This window comes from Amphibalanus amphitrite, unplaced genomic scaffold (genome assembly GCF_019059575.1).
Source record: "Amphibalanus amphitrite isolate SeventyFive unplaced genomic scaffold, NRLGWU_Aamphi_draft 000603F_arrow, whole genome shotgun sequence".
Lineage (NCBI taxonomy): Eukaryota > Metazoa > Arthropoda > Thecostraca > Balanomorpha > Balanidae > Amphibalanus > Amphibalanus amphitrite.
Window position 1 is genome coordinate 142,990 of NW_024882097.1, and position 23,339 is coordinate 166,328.

At 51.9% G+C, this 23,339-nt stretch overlaps 2 protein-coding genes across 5 annotated transcripts in view; one reads left to right on the forward strand and one right to left on the reverse strand.

Annotated features, from left to right (window-relative positions):
- Positions 1-239: 239 nt before the first annotated feature.
- On the reverse strand, positions 240-2,989 carry LOC122394653 (DNA polymerase iota-like). Its single transcript, XM_043391660.1, has one exon. It carries the CDS (start codon positions 2,926-2,928, stop codon positions 568-570), a length of 2,361 nt encoding a protein of 786 aa, XP_043247595.1. The 5' UTR covers positions 2,929-2,989; the 3' UTR covers positions 240-567.
- A 1,781-nt stretch (positions 2,990-4,770) lies between these two features.
- The window catches only part of LOC122394655 (1-phosphatidylinositol 4,5-bisphosphate phosphodiesterase classes I and II-like), a 78,060-nt gene continuing 59,491 nt past the window's right edge, over positions 4,771-23,339 (forward strand). For 3 of the 4 annotated variants that reach the window (XM_043391665.1, XM_043391667.1, XM_043391666.1), the window contains exons 1-2: positions 4,771-5,183; positions 11,384-11,574. In XM_043391665.1, the coding sequence (XP_043247600.1) occupies positions 11,476-11,574 (99 nt within the window). In that variant the 5' untranslated portion in view covers positions 4,771-5,183; positions 11,384-11,475. The remainder of the gene's footprint in view (positions 5,184-11,383; positions 11,575-23,339) is intronic. The other variant, XM_043391664.1, reaches the window with a different exon arrangement.

A 23,339-nucleotide genomic window follows, 5' to 3' on the forward strand; every position in this document is an offset into this window, starting at 1 on the left:
GTCGGCCCCGGCTAGTTGGATGTATAGTGCGAGTCTGGTCTGACGAGTCATCGAGACAGATATCCTTTACACGGTGATTTTGGCGCACGGATGCGCGATCGCCACTAACGTCTAGTCACATGTGCAATACACCGAGATAAATACAGAAACGTTAAAATAATACCGTCTGTTTGTACGTGGTTGACCATTGTTCTTGAGCATGCCTCGGGTTCGCAATAAAGCACTTCGGATAGCCTATACATTGTAAATACACATATATTGTAAAAACGTATCACATTTCCAAGCTTCTAACGGCAGCAGTCCTTTCACATGGCACATTGACAGACGGGTTCCGCTCCGAGCCAAGCGCCACGCACTCGTTTATCCGACCCGGGTTCCGCGGATTCGTGAAAGCCTCTAAGCGCACGGAAAACCCATCCCCCCATCTTCCAAAAGATGCAAACATGATCGATTGCACGATGTGGCTTCATTTAACTGGAAAAAGCACTGGCCTGCAAACAAAACAGTCAACGCTTACAACACCACTGTACAACACACGATTTAAAAATCACAGATCTAACAGCCCGATCACTTCTTGAAGAACTTCAGAATCGACCCGTTCCTGGCTCGCCCGGCGGTTCCAGCGCCGGCGGCAGCCCCTGCGGCAGTTGGTCCCCTGGGACTGACCTTCTTATCGCCGGAGGGCGCCCCACGCCCCGCCGACCGACGCGCCATCTTCAGCTCGAACTGAATGTCCGGCGGCAGCTGACTGAACACGTCCGGGTCCCAGTCCTCCGGGCTGCTTCCCGACCCTCCTCCGCCTGGAGTCTGGTCCTCACACCGAGCGGTCGGGTCTGGATCAGCTGCAGTTGCTGCTGAGTCCGGTACGGGTCCGGGGGTGGAGGATGACGGGGACTGTGCCGAGACCCGCCTATGTAGGGTGGCTGGCGTTTCCTCGCTGTCAGCTCTCTCCTCCGATGAGGGGTGTGAACGATGGGCGGGGTTTGCTTGGGTAGAAACGCTCGGCGCCTGGGGTCGTTTGGAGGTTACATGAGGTGAAGAATTTCCAACTGATCGCGATCTCACAGGGTCTTCCGACCCACCACCTCTGGTGGGAGAAGCGGTCTTCACCCGCTCGGCGTCCAAAGTCTCTCGCTCAGTAGTGGAACTATTCACCTTCAACTCCGCCTCCCGACGGGTCGTCGCCGACCTCGCGATGACCGGTGACCCGGGGTCATCAGAGTCACTGTCGGGGTCATCCAGGTCACTGCCTGATCCCCTGTCATCGTCACTGTCCTGTAGCTCCACGGGGGAAGGGCTCCTTGACCGTGTCACTTCGTCACCTGCAGTGTCCCCAGCCTTATCAGAGCACGTTGCCGCGCCGTCTGACCTGTCATCTAGAGCAGCGAGCTTAGAGTCACTCTTTGAATCGATCGAACCGTCAAAGAAGCTGGCAATAGACCTCTGCTTTTGTTTCTTGCTCGGGCCCACCTCCTGGTCACGTAGGAGTTCCGATTTGATATCGGGCGGCAGGCTCTCCCACACTGCCGGGTCCACGCCTCCGGGAGGGGCGTCATCTCCTGTGGCATCATCGAGACTCTTCCTCTTGGTGGCTGAGGAGGCAGCCTTCTGGACAAACCTGGCGATGCCGGCCTTCTCCGAGCCGCTCTGTTCGCTGAACCCGGTCACGGCCAGTCCGAGCAGCGTCAGGTGGAACGGCTCGTCCTTCAGCATCTTCTTCAGCAGCACCATGGCCTCGGCCAGCAGCCTGTCGCCCACCTCCCGCTCGCGCTCCCTCCATCTGGCGAACAGCGAGGGCGGCACCTTGGTCTGCCGGCTCTCTCTGAACCTGCCGTAGTCCTCTCGGTTGTAGCGGCGGATCGACAGCTTGAGCACGGTCGGCGTACGCCCGTCCTCACCGAGCAGCACCATGACGCGCCGGGCGAGCTCCCGGAGCTTCACCTCACACTCCTCGACACTGTCCACCCGCCGGAACCCGTCCTCGACGCCGATACTGAGCGCGGCGGAGGAGGGCTTCACCTCACCAGGGTCCACACCGAACGCCAGAGCCCTCAGAGCGGCGACCGTGGCGGCGCTGCCCAGAGGCCGCAGCTGAGCCGGGGTGGCCCGGCGCAGATCGGCCGTCGTCCGCACCCCGAGATCGCCCAGCTGGGTGGCAGTGCGCGAGCCGACGCCGGGCAGCGCGCGTACGGCGCCGGCAGACAGCAGCAGGTCGTTCACGCCTCCGGAAAAGAGCACCGTCTGCTGGTCGGGCTTGTGTGTCGCCCCGGCTAGCTTGGCGAGCAGTTTGTTGAAGCCGATGCCGGCGCAGCTGGTGATGCCGAGTTCCTCTCGGAGGGCGCGGCGAACGTCCGCTGCCAGACTCGCCGCCGCCGTCAGCCGCGCCGAGCACCCGCACGAGCAGCTGTCGGCGCTCCCCAGCGCGTGTCCGGGCGGCGCCGCGGCCGGCGGACCGCCCGCCGCGCGAGTCGCCGCCTCCGTGACGTCCAGGAAGTTCTCGTCGAAGCCGAGTCGCTCGACGCGCCGCGAGAAGCGCGTCAGCAGCCGATGGATGCGGGCGGACATGCGCCGGTAGCGCGTCAGGTCGGAGCCGTTCACCAGCACCAGGTCAGGACAGGCCTGCAGCGCCTCCGTCACCAGGCAACACTTGCCGACGCCGCGCGCGCGAGCCGCGTAGTTGCTGGTGACGACAATGTTCTTCTGCTGGATGCCCAGCGGTTTATCGCGCAGCTCCGGCCGTTCCAGCATCTCCACCTGGGCGTAGAAGCAGTCGATGTCGATGTGAATCACGCAGCGCCGGTGAGAGGGCGACGGGTCGGCGGCGGTGGAGCGCCACACCTCCTCCGGTTCTGCCGGCCCAGCATCGGCCAGGTCCTCCTCTGCTGGGTCATCCTCCATCTCAGCACAGTCAACAAATGGTGCAGACATGGCTGAATTCCTAAAACAATAGAAAAGGTGTTTCAGGTTATGCCCAGCAAAGAAATAAGACATAAATAGGTAGTATGTCAAAGGTATATAAATCAACTTAGTACATGTACAATAAGTACATGAATGCTTTATGCTTATCCCCAGGTCCCATCCAGCATGATGCAATTTTCGCCCCAAAACAATGCTCCTAATGTTGCTTGTTATACATCTATTTAGTGCAATGCATTTCCTGCATCAGTGGGTTACATTCATGAACGATACTGATACTTTCTATATAGGGTTTATGACCAGAAACAGGTGAAAATTAAACTAGAGTGATACATATGAGTGAAGGAAATATGAGAATGACAAACATGGGTTCTTGTGCAAGGCCAGCTGACAGATATTTTTGAACTTCTGAGTTCTGACTATTCTGTTCATCTATCATTATTGATTACTAATTGAGTCACAACTGCAACACATGCTAATAGTATAATGCTTCCCTTTCATATCATTTTTAATAATATCTTTGTTATCTCAGCTTCACATGCTGATTCAGCATTAGAGTAATTTATGACTGGAGCCACCACCCCTCTCCCTCTAGGTCATAATTTGAATTGCTCCTTCATGCCTGGATGCAATCATAAATCACTAGTCACTGCACTGGGATCACATTTGATACAACATTCCTGATTGAACAAATGCACTGCTCAGTATGAGAATGGGACCATCAGGCCAAGTGACCTTCAAAATTCTTTAATATGCTATGGTGTGGCCGTAGTGCAGTACCTCACCTAGGTAACTGCCTAAGTTGAAGTGATTCATCAGCCAAATAGACGACATCATTCACACCACACAACATAACAATGCATAACACTAATACCACACTAATACATTACATTAATGTAAAAATAAGGTAACAATAACAATAAAGGGAGATGTGACAAAACTGAGGAAAAAAGAAAGTGACCAATGTTAAGCAAATATTATATGTAAAAAAGTTACATGAAGTTTAAAAGTTCTGAATTTTATTCAACATTTTTGCATTATGAAGCCAGAACCAGCATGAATAAAAAATTCGACAATCGATTGATAAGACAATGACAACCAATGATACGATACAGTTACGATATACGTAACGTGCGACTTTGGATAAAATTGTGAGCACAGAGCAATAGATCCCTCAAGCAGGCCAAATGATGGTTAAAATTAATGTAACTCCAACCACGTGTCTTTCGTGAATGCGTAAACAAAAGGGCGGGGATGTCGACTTTGTTTTGCGCCATGTAATGTCTGACCTGCGTCAGTACTGTATGATACTTTCGAGACTTTTCTTCAGGTCTCGTCTTTTAGAGATTTAAGTCTTGTTTTTTTTTCAAATGTCTCAAGATTTTTAAAATTCCTGAAGAAAGTCAAAAAGGATATTTCTTTTAAGGTTTTCCTAAGATGTCAAGGAGCTTATGCGCGTATGAGCTTCTGAAGTTTCATTCTAGTTGAATTGCATTGCAATAGAGTTTTATCTTCATTTGTTATTTTTCATTTGTGCTTTCATGACTTCAATTTCATCTGATAGGCATTGGGCATTTTCTGGTTAGCTGTGAAATGAATAAATGAATGATGCATGGGTGAATGGACGATTGTATTTTCTTCACCAACCCTGCCTGGATAAGTGAATGAAGGTCAAACATCTGTAAAGTCAAAGAAATAAAGACTAAGAGTATAGGAGGATTGTCAGAATGTCACTAGTAAAAGAGACTTTTCGATAAGTCGTCATCACTTGGCAGCGCTCAGTTTACAAATCTGGCATCACAGCAGCCGCGGCCAAAAGTGAAGGTGCGGTGAGGGGGTACTGTTCGCTCGTGTTTGGTGACGCTTGTGTTGCAAGTTATTGCGAAATGGTGTTGCGGACGAGGTATAATTAGTGAGCGTGATCAGTACTAAAAGTTCCCTGCATTTTTGCCACACGGGCTGGTGGCAGGGAAGTTCCGTCCCGCCTGGCACCGGGTCAAGGTCAGGCGCGGGGAACCCGCGTGTCAGTTCCGAGCTGGTGGCGCTCCGTGCCGGTCGTGCCCGCTCGCCGCCGTCCGCGGGGTCCAGTGGTGGTGCCTATCGCGTCCGTGTATCGCTGTGTGGTGAGCGAATTGTGGCGTGTGTCCTTCAAGGTCTAATATCTGTTTCGATATTTCCGTCCGAGTCACCCAGACAGAGGCCTGCGCTTCGGAAACGGGAAACCGGGAGACTCTCCGCGCTTCCTTGCACAGCTGCTACAGGTGCAGGTAAGGTTCCAGCCGTTGGGTGTTTGGAATGCATGTAGTTCTCAGTAACTTATTTGAATTGATGTTCATTGAATTGCATGACATTGGCTACGGCGCTAGACATTGACATTCTCCACTCCAACCCAACCCTTGCGGATGTGTGCGAACTCCTCCTCCCCCACCTGCACCCCCATTCCTCACTCAGCCAAGTCCTCCTCCACGAGGCAAAAAGCTAGGTGTGGCGGTGGAAAGGAGGATGCTTTTTTCGATAATATTCATCTACCATTGAAGGTCACGACATGCCATCAGCTACGACGGTGCTTGACTTGCAATATGACCCTTTCGTTGTCAGGTCTTGACCTTGACCTGTTTTGATGTCAACTTTCAAGGTTATCCTTAGATGCCTTGGGTATTATTCGGAATAATATCAGGTGACATCTTTTATCTTACTACACCTTTTTGTATTTGAAATCAACCATTCGCCATAACTGTTTGAGGAGCCATTTCGACAGTCGGCATTGAGCACAACTATTCCGGCGTGGTGTGTTTCATTTCAGCCATTCAGCAAAACAGATTGAACACTGAAATGAGCGATCTGCAAAACAGTTTGACACTTCGCCAGACTTCGGCATAACGGGAGCCAGCTCGGCATATGACGAATACTTTCGACCATTGACGATTTGTTTTGCCAAATGTTGAACCATTCGTTCAATGTCGAGTTATAGAGGAAGATCGCCGAATAGTTTTGCCCAATGGTGATTTTTTGTGACCAACCGCCCATTTGTAGCGCCACCTATGTGGGAATGTGTACAAAGGTTTTGCCCAATGGTCAAAAGCTAACGCAAAAAGGTGTACTTTAATTTTATATCGTCCGGCCGGGCGATATAAAATTAAAGTAGCAAGATAATAGATGCAAGCCAGAAGATCAACATGCTGTTATGAAAATCTGAGCGCTGCTAAGTGGAGGCAAATGCTCTGCTTTGCTTAGAAAGGCGCAGTGCTCTTTTCCGACCCGACATCGAAGAAGCCCTCGACATCAATTAGGTATCCAAGATCGACGTTATGATCATCATCCAAATATCGACTCCACATTTGAGAGGTCACTCCCGAGGGGGCGATCAAATGTCTTCGCTGCTAGACGTCGAGGAGCAGTATGTTCAATGGGAAGTTTCTACATTTGATATAGATCCGTCCATCTGGGCTCGATCTCCGAACAAGACGGATGTTGAGTGGCCTCGTCGCCTCCTGGCCGCATGGGATGGCGTGAGAATCTCGGATAGGATAGCACTGTGTCCATGGGATTACGTTTTCGACCCAACTTGCTTGCTCCTAGACGTCGCCGTCCTCCACCAGTCGCCCCCATGGTTCTCGCCTGTTTATTCCCATTGTTCCTTTCTGCCACTACTTTTGACAATGATTCATCGCCGGGAAAATTTGAAATGCAATAATTGCTTTATCCGGCTGTTTTCTGTGATCATGAACATACCGTAAAACGGGGCGACTTTGGACAGTTTTGAAACTTATCGGTGAATATCTTGAAAACTACTGTAGGTAGAAATGTGAAACATGGACTATTTTGTGGGCTGAGTCTGGCCTTACCCATCCATAGTGTCAACAAAAAATTAGGTTTAGCCATTTCCCTATTTTTAAAAAAAGGCTGGTGTTCAAAGTCACCAAGCAATGGGGTGACTTTGAACAGTTTGTGTTTTTCATCATTTATCTCATTAGGTGTGCAATTCCTCGTGCCGGTTGGGGTGGCTTTGAACACCCTGATGCTTTTTAAAAAAGAGGTCAAAAACAATTTATACCTGCAAAAGTCCTTCTGGGGGTATTAGTCAAAACAAGGCGAGCTCATCAAGCAAAAAACACAACTTCTTGTAACAGCCTCTGCTGATGAATCAAACACCATATTCACAGAAATTAGCACACAGACAGTGAGTAAAAAGAAGCATCTTTCATGGCAAACACCTTACTTACTCACCTTAACACTTGCATAGGCACTGTGGAGCAACACTCACAGGATATGAAATCACTCGATTCAACTCAACTCAAGTAATGCATGCACTCGACTAGGTCTGTGCATGAAATACACCTGAGAACACCCGAGTACAGAGTATCCTTGGACACAGTTAACACTTCACACCCGACTTAACACCTTAATACTAACACTTAACACTAGGTACACCTGCTAGCGTCAGAACACGTCAGTCATGAGTTAACCCCAGCATCAGTTTGTATGGTGAGAGCTCCTCACTCTTGAAGTGGAGCCTGCCCCTCCTGTCCATGTCAGGCTGGCTTAGCTTGCACACCAGCTGGTCGATCTCTGTTACACCCCTATCTTGCGTCTCTGGCCAATGTATGCAGTGTATGCAGTGTATTTCGGTAGGGTTACTTTGAACAACAAGTCTTTTGAACAACAAGCCAGGCATGCATGTCACCGGGGCTACATTGAACACGTTCAAAGTCACCCCAGCGAAGTTCCAAAAATGTCATGCTTTTACAAATCCCTTCACAGCATTGGCCATGCTCAAGCAAACTAAAAAAATATGATGGGGCAATATAGGCCAACCATCGAGGATGGCAAAAATATGTCATTCCGTTCCATGACCATAATGACTAGCCCATGCCATATGGAAGTTTATGGGTATATCTCAAAAAGCTAAAAACATTGAGTTAGTTTTTGATTTTTTACTCCTGTGTACTAAGGTATATATCTTCCAATATGCCATGTACATTTTCAAAAATGTGCATTCTTATCTGTAAAAAACATGGCTGCATTTATAATTCACATTTTTAAGATATTTGTGATTCCCTCCAAGAAGTGAACGGCGTTCAAAGTCACCCGGAAGTTCAAAGCCACCCCAGTTTACGGTATGTCAGAAGTCGCGTCAGCAGTCGTCTAACAACCGTCGGTCTCCTTTGATTCACGCCCTGATTATATGCGTCCTACATTGATGACGCATTGATGGCGTACAAGAGTTGTAGTTTACTGTGAATACTGAATTATGCATTTGCTGTCCTGGATCTGTCCTTGCGTGTAGCATGCCACATGGTATATCAGACTTGTAAGTTGTACCTACTTTTGGGCGTCATATTTTCGTCACATTTTCTCAGCATCTTTCAACATGCCTTATTCGGTGGCCTATTTGAACTCCGTGACATCCATCTCTTCAACTCACATCTTAACCCTACATGGCGACTTCTGTCATCGATGGTTCTTGGGGCGGGGATGTCACGTTCGAAGGACGCTCAATACGGTCATCCCGACTGACCTGCGGTTTTTGTCCTCGCCGCCTGTCTCCGAACACCACGGGAGCAGCGCGCTGACCCGATCAGATCAGATCCTGCCCGCGATGTGATCTGACTGCTCCGCCTGTTGACACCGCGGGCCGGCCTCGGGACGTATTGATCAGACGGCGCACAGTCGCGGGACACAACAGACACATTGCAGGCGCGCTGACGGACGGCGGCTTCAGGTGACGGACGGATGGGGTATCGACGGTCGGAGGGTACGCCGCCTGAGGGGCTGCGGGATGGAGCACCGCCCCCGCACATACCTTCCCTCGCGGCTCAGATGAACTCACCTTGTCCCTGTGTTCGAATCTCAGTAGGGGAGAGTGGGGCAAAGCGGCCACCCGGGGCAAAGCGGCCATCCATCGTTTTAGCCCTCCACAGCTGGCGTCAGTTCCAATTTATGATTTCCAATTATGCTTCTCTTTGCGGTCGTTCGAATGAGCCAGACCGGGGTTTCAGGCCCATCGCCATTGTTCTGTGAAACACGGAAAAGCATTTCTTGCCGGGTTACCAATTATGTTTACAATTTTTAAATGTTATTTTATTCCATAACCGTTTGGAATTTTTATAAGCGTTTTTGTCCATGCATTGCGTGGTTATCGTACATGCCTTCTACCAATTTTAATGCTTTTTACCCCACTAATAGCTGAGCTGGAATATTTTTGTCTCGGACGGTATGCGCGGGGCAAAGCGGCCGGGGCAAAGTGGCCAGCCCCCAATTGGCCATAAGTTGTTTCCATCTGGATAAAAACATTATTTATATTCAAATGTGTCGTCATGCATTCATCTTGGCCACTTTTCGGTTACATGAGTTACCAAATTATGCAATTAAATGTTTTTCCAAGAAAATTCTTTCTTTGTTTAGCAATAGGTGGGAAGATAACAAAGTAAACATCCATCTTCCCTTAAACCTTGTCACCATCAAATACCCTAGTCGTGCATGAGGCAACTATTCTGTTTCTCATATCGGGACTTGAGAAGTCGCCAGTGGCCGCTTTGCCTCAGGGATGGGGCAAAGTGGCCAATATGCTATAGGTTTAAAGTTTTGTCAATATCTCCCATATGTGAACGCCTTTGGAAATGAAACGCAGTTGGAATAAAAGACAATTTAATAGGGATCACATTGGTATAGAAAGAATCTTTCCAAGTTTAAAAATCCAGCGTCGGCATCGTTAGAAACGTTAGGGTGGCCGCTTTGCCCCACTCTCCCCTACCTCTATGCTTTATGCTGGCAGAGTGCTCGGTTGGTGGGGAATAGAGATGATGTTTGAAACTTCATTTTGTGTGTGTAGGTTTTAGTGACGGATCAGGATGAATGGCCGGTAAAGGCCACATGTAGATTATCAGTTTCTTATCCCACGTTGTCCCGTCTGACTGACTGACTGATATTCAGTCACCAAGTGGCATAGGTAGGTACTTTGGCAATCAAGACAGCCGCTACCATTTGACACAGTCCCTTGATGCCGGGTTCACTGTGAAAGTTTGCTGATCGGGAACACTTTGGATCAATAACAGATTATTAAAACCCGGATCCTGTTTCGCGAGCACAAGTCTATTCCCATTTGTCATTGACAGCGTGCTTTTAAAGGCATTCTAACTACTTGATATAATTTCCACGAATTTCGGAATGTCACAACTGGAGAACGAATCACTTAGCTGATGGCTTTTCAATTCGTATCGAAGGGAGGGAGGAAAGGTAACTGCGCTAGGATATTTGGAAGTGTCTTATCAACTTTTTCATCCAGGTTTGTCCGTCTAATGCGTCTAATGGTGTATGCGTGCTGACGTGACGGTAGCAAAGCTTCCACCCTTTGGCCGGGCCGTTCTTTTTACCAAGCATTATTTTCTATTGCTGCCTCATTTGACCCGTCCTGCAGCCGGTATCTGTTGCCCATGAGTGGCAGTTGGGGCTCAGAAGATGATCCGTCAGCCTAATCGGCTTAGTCCACTCGTCTGACATCTTAATGGCAGGCTTTGGCCCGTCTCCGACGCACGCGGAATGTACTCAGCTCCTATCATGTGGGGTAACGATTTTGCGTTTTTATGTGCGTTTCCGTGACCTTTTTGCCCACCGACCGTTTTTCGCGAAATAAGCGCGGAGTCTGTTGCATCGCTTGTTTTTTCAACGCTATTTTTAAGAACTGGCTGAAGCCTCACATAATTGTTCGCTATAAAGCTCAGTCCGCAAACCGGTATACACCGGTCTATGGGTCGTGATCAATTATAAGGGCGCTTATAACTACATAGAAAGGCGAGCCGAATGTTGTGATCCATCGTTCACATGAAGGCTTGGATAAAGGCAGCGATGATCTCGCTCGCGATGACGACTGCTGTGAAATGCCCAGCTCCGTAGACTTTGGTGCGGCTGACAGGTCGTCTCAGAGTTTCACCATCTGACTCTGAACCTGTTCAAAAGGACGGTAGAATAAGCGACTCGCTCAACGGCCGCTTAGTGAACTGGTTCTGACATCGCCAATCCGGCCACTCGAAAGACGTGGTCTAGTTATTACACTGGGCCGGTTTGCTTCATTTTCTACCTTAGCACCCGCGAGGCGCCTCTCTGCTCCTTGGCGAGGACTGGGGGCACCCCTCTGTGGCCTCTGCTCCCTGTTTCGGTCCGGGCACCCCTCTGCTGCCTGGCTCGGACTGTGGACCGGCCCTGTGGGCCTCTGTTCTCTGGGTGGCTATGGGGCGCCCCTCTGTACCCTGGCTGGAGCTGTGGACGCCAACTCGCTCTGGCCCCTGTCCCCTGTCTCGGCCCGGGGCGCCCCTCTGTTCCCCGTTTCGGTCCGGGGGCGCCGCTCCGGGCCGCGGCTGTCAGGTGTCTGTCGCCGGGCCGGGCCGGGCCGGGCGGCTCGCTGCCGTCACCGTTCGCCGTCGGTCGGCGCCCGTCTGACCGCCCCTCCCCCTCCCCTCCCCTGTTGCAGGTGTGCGCGCGCGGCGGCCGACGAGCCGCGCTGCGCCGGCCCGCCGGCGGCACCGGCAGACTGTCGGCGGCGGCGGCAGCTGACAGCGGGCCATGGCTGGCTACCGGCCGGCCGTGCACGTGGTGCAGCTGCGGCCGGCTGTCGTGCCCGAGGAGCTGCAGCGCGGCGACAAGTTCATCCGGTGGGACGAGGTGAGTGCTCGGCGGCGGGACACCTCCCCACCTCGGGACACCTCCCCGGCGCCGGCCCGGAACACCTCCCACCGCGGCCCGCCCCGCTCTACACCTTCGCTCCGATCGCGGACCGGTTCGGACAGGCGCATTTCACGCTACGGCGCCGCGCCCGGCGACCAGTCAGCGGGCTGGCTCTTTTCCCGTGCGGTGCCGATTCGGCCCAGCCGGCCCCGCTCCGCCGCTTGTCGGTCCCGCTCGGCTCAGCGACCGAGGCTCGGTGCCTGGTGGTACTATCTGCTCGATGTCGCTGCCTCACCTGTTGTGTTACTGCTGCGTTCCTGCTGTGTCATCGCCCCCCCCCCCCCACTCTCACACTCGGAGGCACATTTGGGTCGGAGCTGAAAGGGCCTATTTACTCGCGGCTGGTAGATAGTGCAGTTGTAGCGTAGGTATTTCAGTCTTGATATTCCTGCTCTGATACACAGCACAGCATGTTGCGGCTGCTAAGCGCTGTTCACGTTTGTCTGCATTTCCAGTTAATTATGAAGCAAAACACCGTACGCACAATTGGTCATCAGGTTTTCCGCGTCCACGATATTTTGCAATGCGCCAGTTTCTGGATCTAGAGCGCACAACCACTTTGGGCATATAAGAGGAAATATGGACTAACGTATGTGTATGTGCTGTCAAAGCAAATATAATCAGTAATATTTTACAAAAAAGGTACGTGAAGGCAAAGGGAAAAGCTTTGCTTGGTATGACAATAGTAAAGGAAGTACAGACGAATGCTTAGCAGACATGTGCATGGATCCGAGTGATGGATCTAGGATCTCAGTGGATCTCGAAGCAAACTGCAGGCTAGGATCTATGATCCCACCCGATCCGGCGTGATTTTTTTTTTAATCTGGATCTGTGATCTCATATGATCTGACGATAAACCAAGAACATGGATCTATGATCTGAGTGGATCCCACGAACTCTCTGATGTGGATATCTCCAACATTTGAAAACATGTTTCCAAGTGTTTCTAAATAAGTGACACAAAGCTATGGATTATGACGTGCAATCACATACAATCTCTAAAACAGAGCGTTTTTGAGTTGCAACGAGTGATTTTCTGGGATTTCTGAGTTGACAAAAATAAGTGTGGATCTATGATCTCACCGGATCTCAAGCAAAAAATTAGCCTGGGATCTATGATCCCTACGTATCTCGATAAATTGAAGAGCGGATCCATGATACCGATGGATCTGAGATCGGGATCCGTGGGATCAGATCATCCATTTTCTCGGATCTACGCACATGTCTGCATACTCAGTACAAATTGTTGAATATTCTTCTAGTTCTACCGTAAACACATTAGACTTTCTCTCCACTTTCATTTCTTCAGCTTCTTTGATGGTTAGATATCCTTGTAATTAAAGAGAGGTAGCAAACTCCCAAGTACGTAGAGCACCTCATTTATTTGTTGGCACTCGCAGTTGTTTTCTTCGTGGCACATGAAACTTTTTTTTTCAAAACTTGTGCAGCACAAATGCCGTCAGTGATCTAGAGCCGTACTTTTATTCTCGAACTGTTAGGCCCTAACGAGATACGTTTCAAAGAGTCTGCAAGCCTGACAAAACTTTTCAAATGGAAATGGAATGGGTTTTGCTGGGAACGACTCCACATCTTTTTTAAGGATCACACCCGCAGTGCGGCAAATCATCTCGGTCGATTTGCCTGTGAGCCATTTTTATCCCCGGACGATGCCGTCTCTGCAGTCCTAGCAATCTCTCTCTCTCTCTCTCTCTCTCTCTCTCTCTCTCTCTCTCTCTCTCTCTCTCTCTCTCTCTCTCTCTCTCTCTCTCTCTCTCTCTCTCTCTCCCCTCTCTCCCTCTCTCTCCCTTTCCCTTTCCCTCCCCCTCCCCTCTCCCTCCCCTCTCCCTCCCCTCTCCCTCCCCTCTCCCTCCCCTCTCCCTCTCCCTCCCCAGCCCCTCCCTCCCTTACTCTACCCCCTCTAAACTGAATTCCTCACTGTTGTATTCTGTAGACAGGTTTTCCGACATGAGAGGGTAAAATTGCCGGACCGACGGACAGACCAAGACTCGACTTTGCTCCGACGGTTTTTCAAAACCGACAGGGACTGGGGAAACTGAATTTGATATCCAGAGTGATGGAACACGTGGAAAACAATATTAAAATACCTACACGATGAATACCTATTCAACTTCGTCTCGCAGTGCTAACAGCACGCAAGGCCTGTCAGATTTGAGTATTGTTCTGATATGAAGCCAGGCGGGCTAATCAATGACGACGTTTTACAGTTCTGTTTGATTTAAAGTTATTGCAAGAGTTCAATTGAATGATTGGTAACTATGTGTTACTCGCTTTTCTCTGCTGTACTATCCTTCAGAGTTCAGGTCAGTCCCAGCATCATTGACCTAACCGTCCTAACCAGCACGGTCCACTATCAGTACTGCCAGTTGTGCACAACTATCTGCGTTGTTGTGCACACTCTCTGCGCTGCACTACATATACTCAGACCGGCAGCGCTGGCTCTTTTCCTTACACTCCGTGCTTTCTGAGACTGGCTCAAGTGTAGCAGCTCGGTAGTTCCCGAACGAGTTGCACCCCTCCGATGTGCGTGCTGTGCCCTGATGTTCAGGAGGCGGGCAGCAAGACCTCCTCACAGTGCAATGAAGCCCAGTGCAATTTGGGAGTGGCGGCTGATGATGAGTGAATCTGACAAGGTGGCGGGAAACTCATTATGTGAAGCCCTATGCGGTTTCTGAAGCTCACCACAATTACCTACAGCGTAGTTTTGCAATATGTTTATGTTTTCTCGCCATGCAGTTAACCTTTCTGATGGCGGTAGCCGGTTAGGTCAAAGGTATTTCTTGTCGGACACATCTGAGGTCAGCCGAGTGAAACTTGTCGTCCGGTCGCGCTGACCTCGCGCCGCGCCCTCCCATCTCCCATAGGCGCCGCCATTGTCTCACGGCGAAGGCTCGTATGTCAGTGTCAGCCCCGTGTCGCTCTGCCGGCATTCCACTCACCGCCGCGCCGGCCCGGCTACCGTCGCTAGTTGCCATTCGCCGGCGGTTTTCAGTGTTCATGTGAAGCTGCTCGAATATTTATTGACCGTTGTTTTTTTATAAGACTTAATGCGTGATGCTGGTTGAAATTTCGATTGCTTTGCTGTGAGTAGACCAGCCTTTTAGCTCGTCTCGAAGCGATTTTATATCAAGTCAGGTGTGAAAAGAATGATAGGAATAGGTGGTCTCATGAAGAGCGATTTTCGATCTGAAGATGGTCTGGATCACCTGCGGAGGCTGCTGGGCACTAAAGAATCTGGACATGACGAAGCATAGCCTCGAATCGAGCTATACGCCAAATATTTTGCTTGCGCGTTGGAATTATACCAACTCCTTTTGTGGTGCGGCATGAAAAGATCCGATCATTTGTGTGGCTTTGGGGGAGTTGAGGGATGCGAAGCTAAAGTAAAGTGGGCTTTCCATGACCGTTCACAAGCCAAGGACAATTGAGTTTCCTTTTGCCGATGTTGCTCGTGCGCGTAGCCAAAACGCTTACATAATGCCTATTCAGCGGCCTTTTCGTCGTGGAATTGCGCAAAGAATGCTTGCACTCTCAACATCAGTTTTGGTTCCACAATTCGTTTCGAAGTCTTCGTTATCGTGCTGGGGTTTTGGATGAGCGAAACAACTCATTTGGCCATTCTCATTTGCCCCAACCTTTTGCGGACAGACGATGTCAAAGCACCGGGTTTCGTTGGTACCGAACAGTGTGTGCTGCTGAATTCAAACTCGAATCTAAGGACATCTAGGTGTCTTTGGTCACCATTCCACGGAAGCACTCTGTTGGCTATGGATCGGGGTTACAGCTAAGCCTATGGCTTCTGAAGGGGACTCAAAGAAAGCCCTCGGGCCGTGTTTCATAAGATATGGCCTCTTTGTTTAAGTCGATACACGGAACTTACATCAATCCACTCACGGCAAAGTGCACTTGTGCATGTATTACATACCTATTCAGATCGCATAAAATTGAATATTAAATTGTGTCTTGCATGAAAGGGATCAAATGGTTCACTTCGTGAAATCACTAGGAAAGAGCTCGTATGGAAGCTGTGGGAAACTGAATGAAGTAGTCAGATCCACTTCCCGCCGAGCTCTTTGGCAGTGTGATGGCCGTATGATATTTTACTTGGTACTGCGTCCTGAGATTTCAAACCACTTTCAAACCACTAACACCTCTTTATTGCTTGAATACATTTCCCCTGGAATACCCGACGCTTCCGAAATATTACCCATATTGCCTGGGATTGAAGGCCGCTTACTACAGTGTTGCGAGAGCCGAGAAGAGTTTGTGAAAATGTGTGTGGGTTTTCCTAATCAGTTACATAAATAACGGAAACTTGCTAGTTGACCGTAAGATATTGCCAAATGTCTTTGGAATTAAAGTCAAGAGGCCAAGTTTTTATGGATTTGTTATGGCAAACGGTCTAATTAAATGTTCATGTCGTGAATTTGGACACAATGCTTAACTAAAACAAGCATGTGTTCTTTACGCTTAATGGATGCCTGCCGACTGAGTCATTTTTCAGTATGTCTGTGTTATTTCGTGGCGTTTATATGCATTCACAGATGTTTTTAGTTTCGGGATTTGTAAACACCTCTGGCGCAGGCATCCCGTCACAGCAGGCCTGCAATATTGAATTTGCGGTTCACTGAACTGTCTCGATCGCGCCGCGGATGCTGAAATTCTCTGATCCGCTGACAAATCATGTTTTCCGTTCTGCATATCGCTGAGAGAATAGAACGGGTAAAAGGCGGCGCCCAGCTACCGTATGCCCATTACCGGCTTTTCCTCAGACAATCGGAAGTGTATTTCGCCTGAGCAGAAATACTGTGCTGGTGGAATGTTCCATATCGCCGACGGATGCCAGTCAGTCCCGGGCGATATTTGACGTCGGTATTTGTGATGATGTAACTGTTGCCGACAAATTGCACCTATGCAAGGCGGTACGGGCGAGAGACCCAGCGCTGCTGAGCCGAACCGCCGCCGCGCCGCCGAGCCGAGCGCCGTCCGCGGTCGCGGGACGCTGGCGTCCCCTCTGACCCGGCTGGCCGGCCGGCGCGGCAGGGCGGCTCCCTGTTTGCGTAGGACCGGCCCAGGTCCGGGCCATTGTGTGGGGCACGCACGTGCGCGCCCAGCGTGTGTGTCTTCCGGGTGGAGCGCTGGACGCCCGGGCCATTTTTAGCCTTTTCTGTGTGCTCTGACCGTCCTCAACGCGTCTTGTTTTCACCCCCTGTCGCTGTATATAAGCTAGTTGTAAACACCCCCGGTCCTCACTTCACCTTTCGACTTCGACGGGGACACTGCGCTGCCCCGCTCTCTTCCCGGTACGTTTCGCTGCCTTGTCCGCCAAATATAGTGAACTAGAAGACAAAGTGTGTGTGGAGCCCGAGTGAGAAGTGAAATAGTGCGCGGTCTACACACAGATGAGATATTCGACGGAGATGCGGCAGGCGTATCGGTTCCGGTGACCAGGTCTACTGACTATCCCTTTTTATCCTAAAACATTCCTAAAACTCTCTAAGAAGGGGGTTCCTTTGTCGTCGGCATCCGGCGCTCTATATTTAGGCCCTAACATACTCCCTAAGAAGGGGGTTCCTTTGACGTCGGTATCCGGCGCTCTCTTATTTAGGCCCTAACATACGCCCTAAGAAGGGGGTTCCTTTGACGTCGGTATCCGGCGCTCTCTTATTTAGGCCCTAACATACGCCCTAAGAAGGGGGTTCCTTTGCCGTCGGTATCCGGCGCTCTTTTATTAGGTCCAAATATACTTCCTAAGAAGGAGGTTCCTTAGTCGTCGGCATCCGGCGCTCTATCCTGTATCCAATATTTAGTTGTATCTTAACTAGGCTAACGTGATAGGTTATAACATTTATTTTCCCAATTTTCCAATTAAACCATTTTCCTCCGGGATCTCGGTCACCAAACAACCAAATGCTGTGCGATGCGCGATTAAATACAGTCCACACCATGAAAGGAGATTCGAACGAAAGCGTCGCCAACATTTTCTGGTCCTCCGGGCCGGATGGTCCGGGCACGAAGTGAGAACTGAAGTCCGTTGTGGCTGCCCGTCGCCGACTTACTGATTGATTGTAGGTTACAAGCTGTGCCTCGTGTGTGCCAGTCGGATCGAGAAGAAAATTCCGATGATGGAAGATTCGACTCAGGCGGAGAACACAGAGACGGCGACGGTGAGTCAGGACACTGCCGGCGAGGAAGCTGGAGACACTGCATGCGTGTTGAAGCACCTGAAACTTCAGCGCGGGCGCAAGGCCGCCGCGTTTACTCGTGCCTGTAACACGGCGGAGGCTCAGATCGCGCGCCGAGCTAGCGAGGAAGAACTAAAGAAGCGGCTCGAAACCCTGAATGCGACACTGGATGGTTTCATGGAAGCCAATGACGCCTATGTTGAGAAGGTGCAGGAGGTCTGCGAACTGGAAGAAGCGGAAGAGTACGCCACCCGACTGACGGCACGGCACGCCGAGACGGTGAAAAGAATTGAAGAGGCGACTACGCACCGACCAGTGAGCTGCTGCGCGGCGTCGCAAGCAGATGACAGACCACCACCATCAAAGTTGCATCACGGGGGGAGTAGAGCGAACGGATCCCGTGTTTCAGGAGTCTCCAGAGCGGCGTCCAGGGAAGCTGTAATAACGGCAGAGATGAAAAGCCTGGAGCTGAAGCATTTGAAAGCCAGGCAAGACAGAGAAAGGCAGCTGAGAAACCAGGAAGCAGAAAGAACAGCTCAGAGGAGAAGAGAAGAAGACAGGATGGAAGAAGAGAAGAGGATGATGGAGGAAAAGGAGTTAGAAGAGGAGGTGGAACGAGCGCAGCAGAGGGCAAGACTTCTGAGGGCTGCAGAAAATGACCTTGAATGGGAGCGGAGAAACGACTTTGATGACGAGATCCCAGTGGAGGTGGAGCCTAACCACTATGATGTAACAAGAGGCGTCCGTCATACGTCAGGTGAGCAGCGGCCGGCACCCAATGGTGGCGAAGTTTCCCGCTGCATCTCGTCATCACCCAGAGCTGTCGGAGTTCCTCAAGGCGAGAATGGGGTGCACAAGAATGACGGACTGGCTCGTGCCAGCTGGATCGCAACGCCGGCCTCACCCCGAAGGAATGACCTGGCAGGACCATCAGCGTTCGTAAAGAGCATACCGCGACTGACTCTGCCAACGTTCCGTGGAAATGCACGTGAGTGGCCGCGCTGGATTGGTCTTTTCAAAGCCTTGGTGCATGATCAGCCGTCCCTGTCGGATGCTGAGCGCATGGCTCACCTTCAAAACGCGGTGGAAGGGCCCGCGGCCCAGGCCATTGACGGCATGTTATTCAACGGTGACTTGTATCACGAGGCCTTGAAAACTTTGCAAGATAGGTTCGGACGGGAGGAAGACATCATCCAGGCCCACCTGCGAAATGTGTTCATGACCTCGCCACCGTCACTAATGGACCTCCCAGCGATGGAGAAGTTTTATGCGGTCGTCCATAACACAGTCACCGTCCTGCGAAATCTCGGCTATGCGAGTGACCTGTCAAGCAGTGAAAACTTGAGAAGAGTGGTCGAAAAGCTGCCGAGCGAACTAGCCCGAGAGTGGGGCCGTGAAGTGTTCCGGCTGCGACCGACGAGACCGACTCTGGAGACGTTCACCGAGTGGCTCCAAGTCCAAGTCAGCATCTTGAGCTTCTCTGCTGTCCAGTCCGGGACTTCCACATCGGAACGGAAACGCGCAACAGTTTCTTCAAGGGACGGCCCTGTTCGGCGAACAGCGCTGGCGACAGGAGCCAATGGTGAAACCGAACCAGAGGCCCGCTCTCTGCCAGTGTGCGTGGTGTGCAGCAGTAACCACAGGCTGAGCGACTGCTCAGAATTCAAGGCCAAGACCCCAGACGCAAGAAGCGCTGTTGCCTATGAAGAAGGTCTTTGCTTTTCATGCCTCAAGAAGGGCCACTGGAGCAGAAGCTGCAAAGTGTCTCGGCGGTGCAATGTGAAGGGATGCAAGCTCACGCACCATCCGCTTCTCCACCGCGGATCAAGTCGGTCAGGAACCGATCAGAGCAACTCGAGGAGGGATCAGTCGTCAGCAGGGACAACCACGGGAGCGCCTGAATCTTCAGCTGAAGGTAGTTCCGGGAACCAGCCGTTTGTAGCGGCCTCGGTAAAAACGGACACAGACACACTGCTACAGATTGTTGCTGTGCGTGTTCACGGGCCCCGTGGTTCGACAGACGTTCTGGCACTCCTGGATGCTGGAGCTCAGACATCACTGTGTCGTGAGGATGTTCTGGAGGAGCTGGGCGTTGCCGGGGAGCGACACCCGCTCTGCATACAAAACGTGGAGACCAGTGGCACTCAGCGTCCGTCCGAGAAAGTGAAACTGAAAATCAGCCCCCTTGGCACAGGGGCAAAGAAGTGCATCAACATTCCTGAAGTGTGGTCTGTGCCAGCGCTGAATGTGACTGCGACTTCAATGACGAAGAGTCAGCTTCAGAGGTTTGAGCACCTTCGAAATCTGGAGTTCCCGCAATATAATGGCGGGCAGGTGAAGCTGTTGATCGGTGCAAACGTCCTTGAAGCAGTGCTGCAACGGGAGGTGCGTGTCGGGCGTCCGAATCAGCCGGCCGCTGTGAAGACAGACCTAGGATGGACCCTGACGGGCTGCGTGTCTGACATCGTGCCCAGCAGCATGCGCCAGGTCATGTTTCTGAGACGCCAATCGAGTGAGAGCGAAGTGGAGCTGTGCGCTGCCGTCAACGAATGGTGGTCTACAGAAGCATTTGGAACAAAGTACAGTGAAACGACGTCACGATCGGAGGAGGATAAGAAAGCACTCCAGATGCTGGAAAGAAACACGACCAAAAGTGGAGAGCGATACGAGACCGGCCTGCTGTGGAAGGAGACAAGTCCTACATTCCCCAACAACAAGCGACAGGCTATTCAGCGACTACAGGCAACGGAGAGAAAGCTCGAGAAGCTTCCAGAGATCGCAGGGAAGTACCAGGACATCATCGACTCCTACGTCGCGGAGGGACATGCCAGAAAGCTCTCCCCGGAGGAAGCGGCGGCGCCAAACGATCGCCGATGGTTCTTGCCCCATCATGCTGTCACGAACCCCAACAAGCCAGACAAGGTTCGAGTTGTTTTTGATGCTGCAGCCGTCTACCAAGAAGCCTCCCTGAACGAAAAGCTGCTCACGGGGCCAGATTTGCTACAAAACCTACCGGGTGTCCTCCTCCGTTTCCGTGAAGGTCCCGTCGCAATCGCCGCTGACATCAAACAAATGTATCACCAGATCAAAATCGTCGAAAGGGATCAGCCTTCCATCAGCTTCCTGTGGCGAGATCTGGATAGTAACCGGCCTCCGGACGTCTACCAAATGCAGGTACTGATCTTCGGTGCACGGTCATCACCAGCCACGGCCAACTTTGTCCTCAGAAAGACGCTGCAAGATCACTGGAGAGCGCAAGCGGGAATAACAGGGAAAACATCCGAGCACATACAAAGCTGCTTCTACATGGACGATTTCCTGCTATCCGATGCAAGCGAAGACAGTGCGCGACGACTGAAGCAAGAAGCCACAAGAGCTCTCGCGGAAGGAGGTTTTCAGCTGACCAAGTGGAGGAGCAACAAGGAAGATGTTTTGAATGGAACGCCGTCCAGTGAGGCGGCTGGTCCAGACACAGGCCTCTGCCTGAGCACAGCAGCTGCGGCGGCTGAGAAGGCCCTCGGCGTCGTCTGGAATGAGAAGGAAGACACGCTTGGGTTTCGTCTCCGCGAAGCAAGCGAGCCGCTGACAAAACGTGGGGTCTTGAGCCGAGCTGCCGCAGTGTTTGACCCGCTGGGGATCGCCGCACCGTTCACTGTGCAAGCACGGATCTTGATGCAGCAACTGTGGTGCCGACAGTTATCCTGGGACGAACCGCTGCCGGAACCAGAACTCACAAAGTGGCAGAATTGGCTCCGAGAGTCAGTCAGGCTTTCATCCATCAGTATCCCACGGTGTGCAGCGCCAGGACACAGCATCAAGTCGCGAGAACTGCATGTGTTCTGTGACGCTTCCGAGGTCGCGTTTGGCGCCGTGATTTACATGAGGACAACTAGTCACGACAACACTCACCAGTGCCGGTTCCTCATCGCCAAAAACCGGGTAGCCCCGCTGAAGAAGCTGTCAATCGTGCGGCTGGAGCTGCAGGCAGCGGTGCTCGGGGCACGACTCGCCGATGCAACAGTGAAAGAACTCACAGTGAAGCCAGACGTAACTGTCTACTGGACGGACAGTAACGTGGTACTGCAGTACCTGTCGAACGAGTCACGAAGGTTTCACACATTCGTGGCGAACCGAGTGGCTGAGGTCAACGAGCTGACTGCCGGCTGTGCATGGCGACACGTGCCAGGAAAACTGAACCCGGCGGACGACTGCTCAAGGGGGCTGGCCGCCTCCGAGCTCACGACTCACAGTCGCTGGTTGAGCGGCCCAGCCTTTCTTTGCGAAGACGAGAAATACTGGCCAGCAGAAAAGACGTCTCTACCGCTGACCGACGGGACAGAAGAAGTGAAGCCGACCATACTGGCCTGCGCAGCGAGAAGTCAGCGACAACTAGAACCGGACCCGAGCAGGTTCTCCTCCTGGCTGAAGTACCGTCGTGTAGCGGCTCGGGTGAGACGCTTCGCTCACAATGCAGCCGTGCACACGCCGGGGGACCGCACCCGCCGTGTTGGGCCCTTGACGCTTCAGGAGCTGAGGGAGGCTGAAGTCGAGACCTTAAGGCAAGTGCAGGAGACAAGCTATCCGGAAGAGTCGCGCAGCCTGCGTCTGCAACAGGCCCTGCCGGCCAAAAGCGACCTGCTGCCACTGACACCGTACTGCGATGAGCTGGGCCTCCTGAGAGCAGGTGGAAGGCTGGGAAACGCGCCGGTGGCAGAAGACGCCCGTCACCCAATCATTCTACCTCGGAGTGCGGAAGTCACGCGTCTCGTGATCATGCAGGAACACGTCAGGTGCGGCCACGCCGGTGTGGAGCAGACGCTGAACGAAGTACGGCAGAAGTACTGGGTGGTGAAGGGACGAGCCGCTGTGAAGCAGCTGTTGCGCAAGTGCCCCACCTGTCGTCAGCTCCGAGCTCAGCCGAAGCCGCCACAAATGGCCAGCCTGCCCAAAGAAAGATTTGACATCTCAAGACCCTTCAACAGCACGGGGATTGACATCTTTGGGCCGCTGTATGTCAGGCGCTTCAGAAAGACTGAAAAGCGGTACGGGCTGCTAGCCACGTGCATGACGACAAGAGCTGTCCATCTGGAGGTGGTGCACAGTCTGGACACCGACAGCTGCGTCATGGCGTTGCGACGCCTCTTTGCAAGAAGAGGAAGGCCGTCCGTCATCTTCTCCGACAACGGCACTAACTTCGTTGGAAGCTGTCGGGAGATGAAGTCAGAGCTTCGAGCTATGGAGAAGGCACTCTCGGAGAAGCTCAGCACGTATGAAGTTGAGTGGCGGTTCAACCCTCCAGCTGCAAGTCACATGGGCGGCGTCTGGGAGAGAATGGTCAGATCGGTCAAGAGCTCACTCAAAGTCGTGGTCGGTCGCCAAACTCTCACAGACGAAGTGCTCGTGACAGTATTTGCTGAGGTGGAGCACATGATCAACAGCCGACCCCTCACGCACGTCAGCTCGGAGCCGGCAGACCCAGAAGCCCTGACACCAAACCAC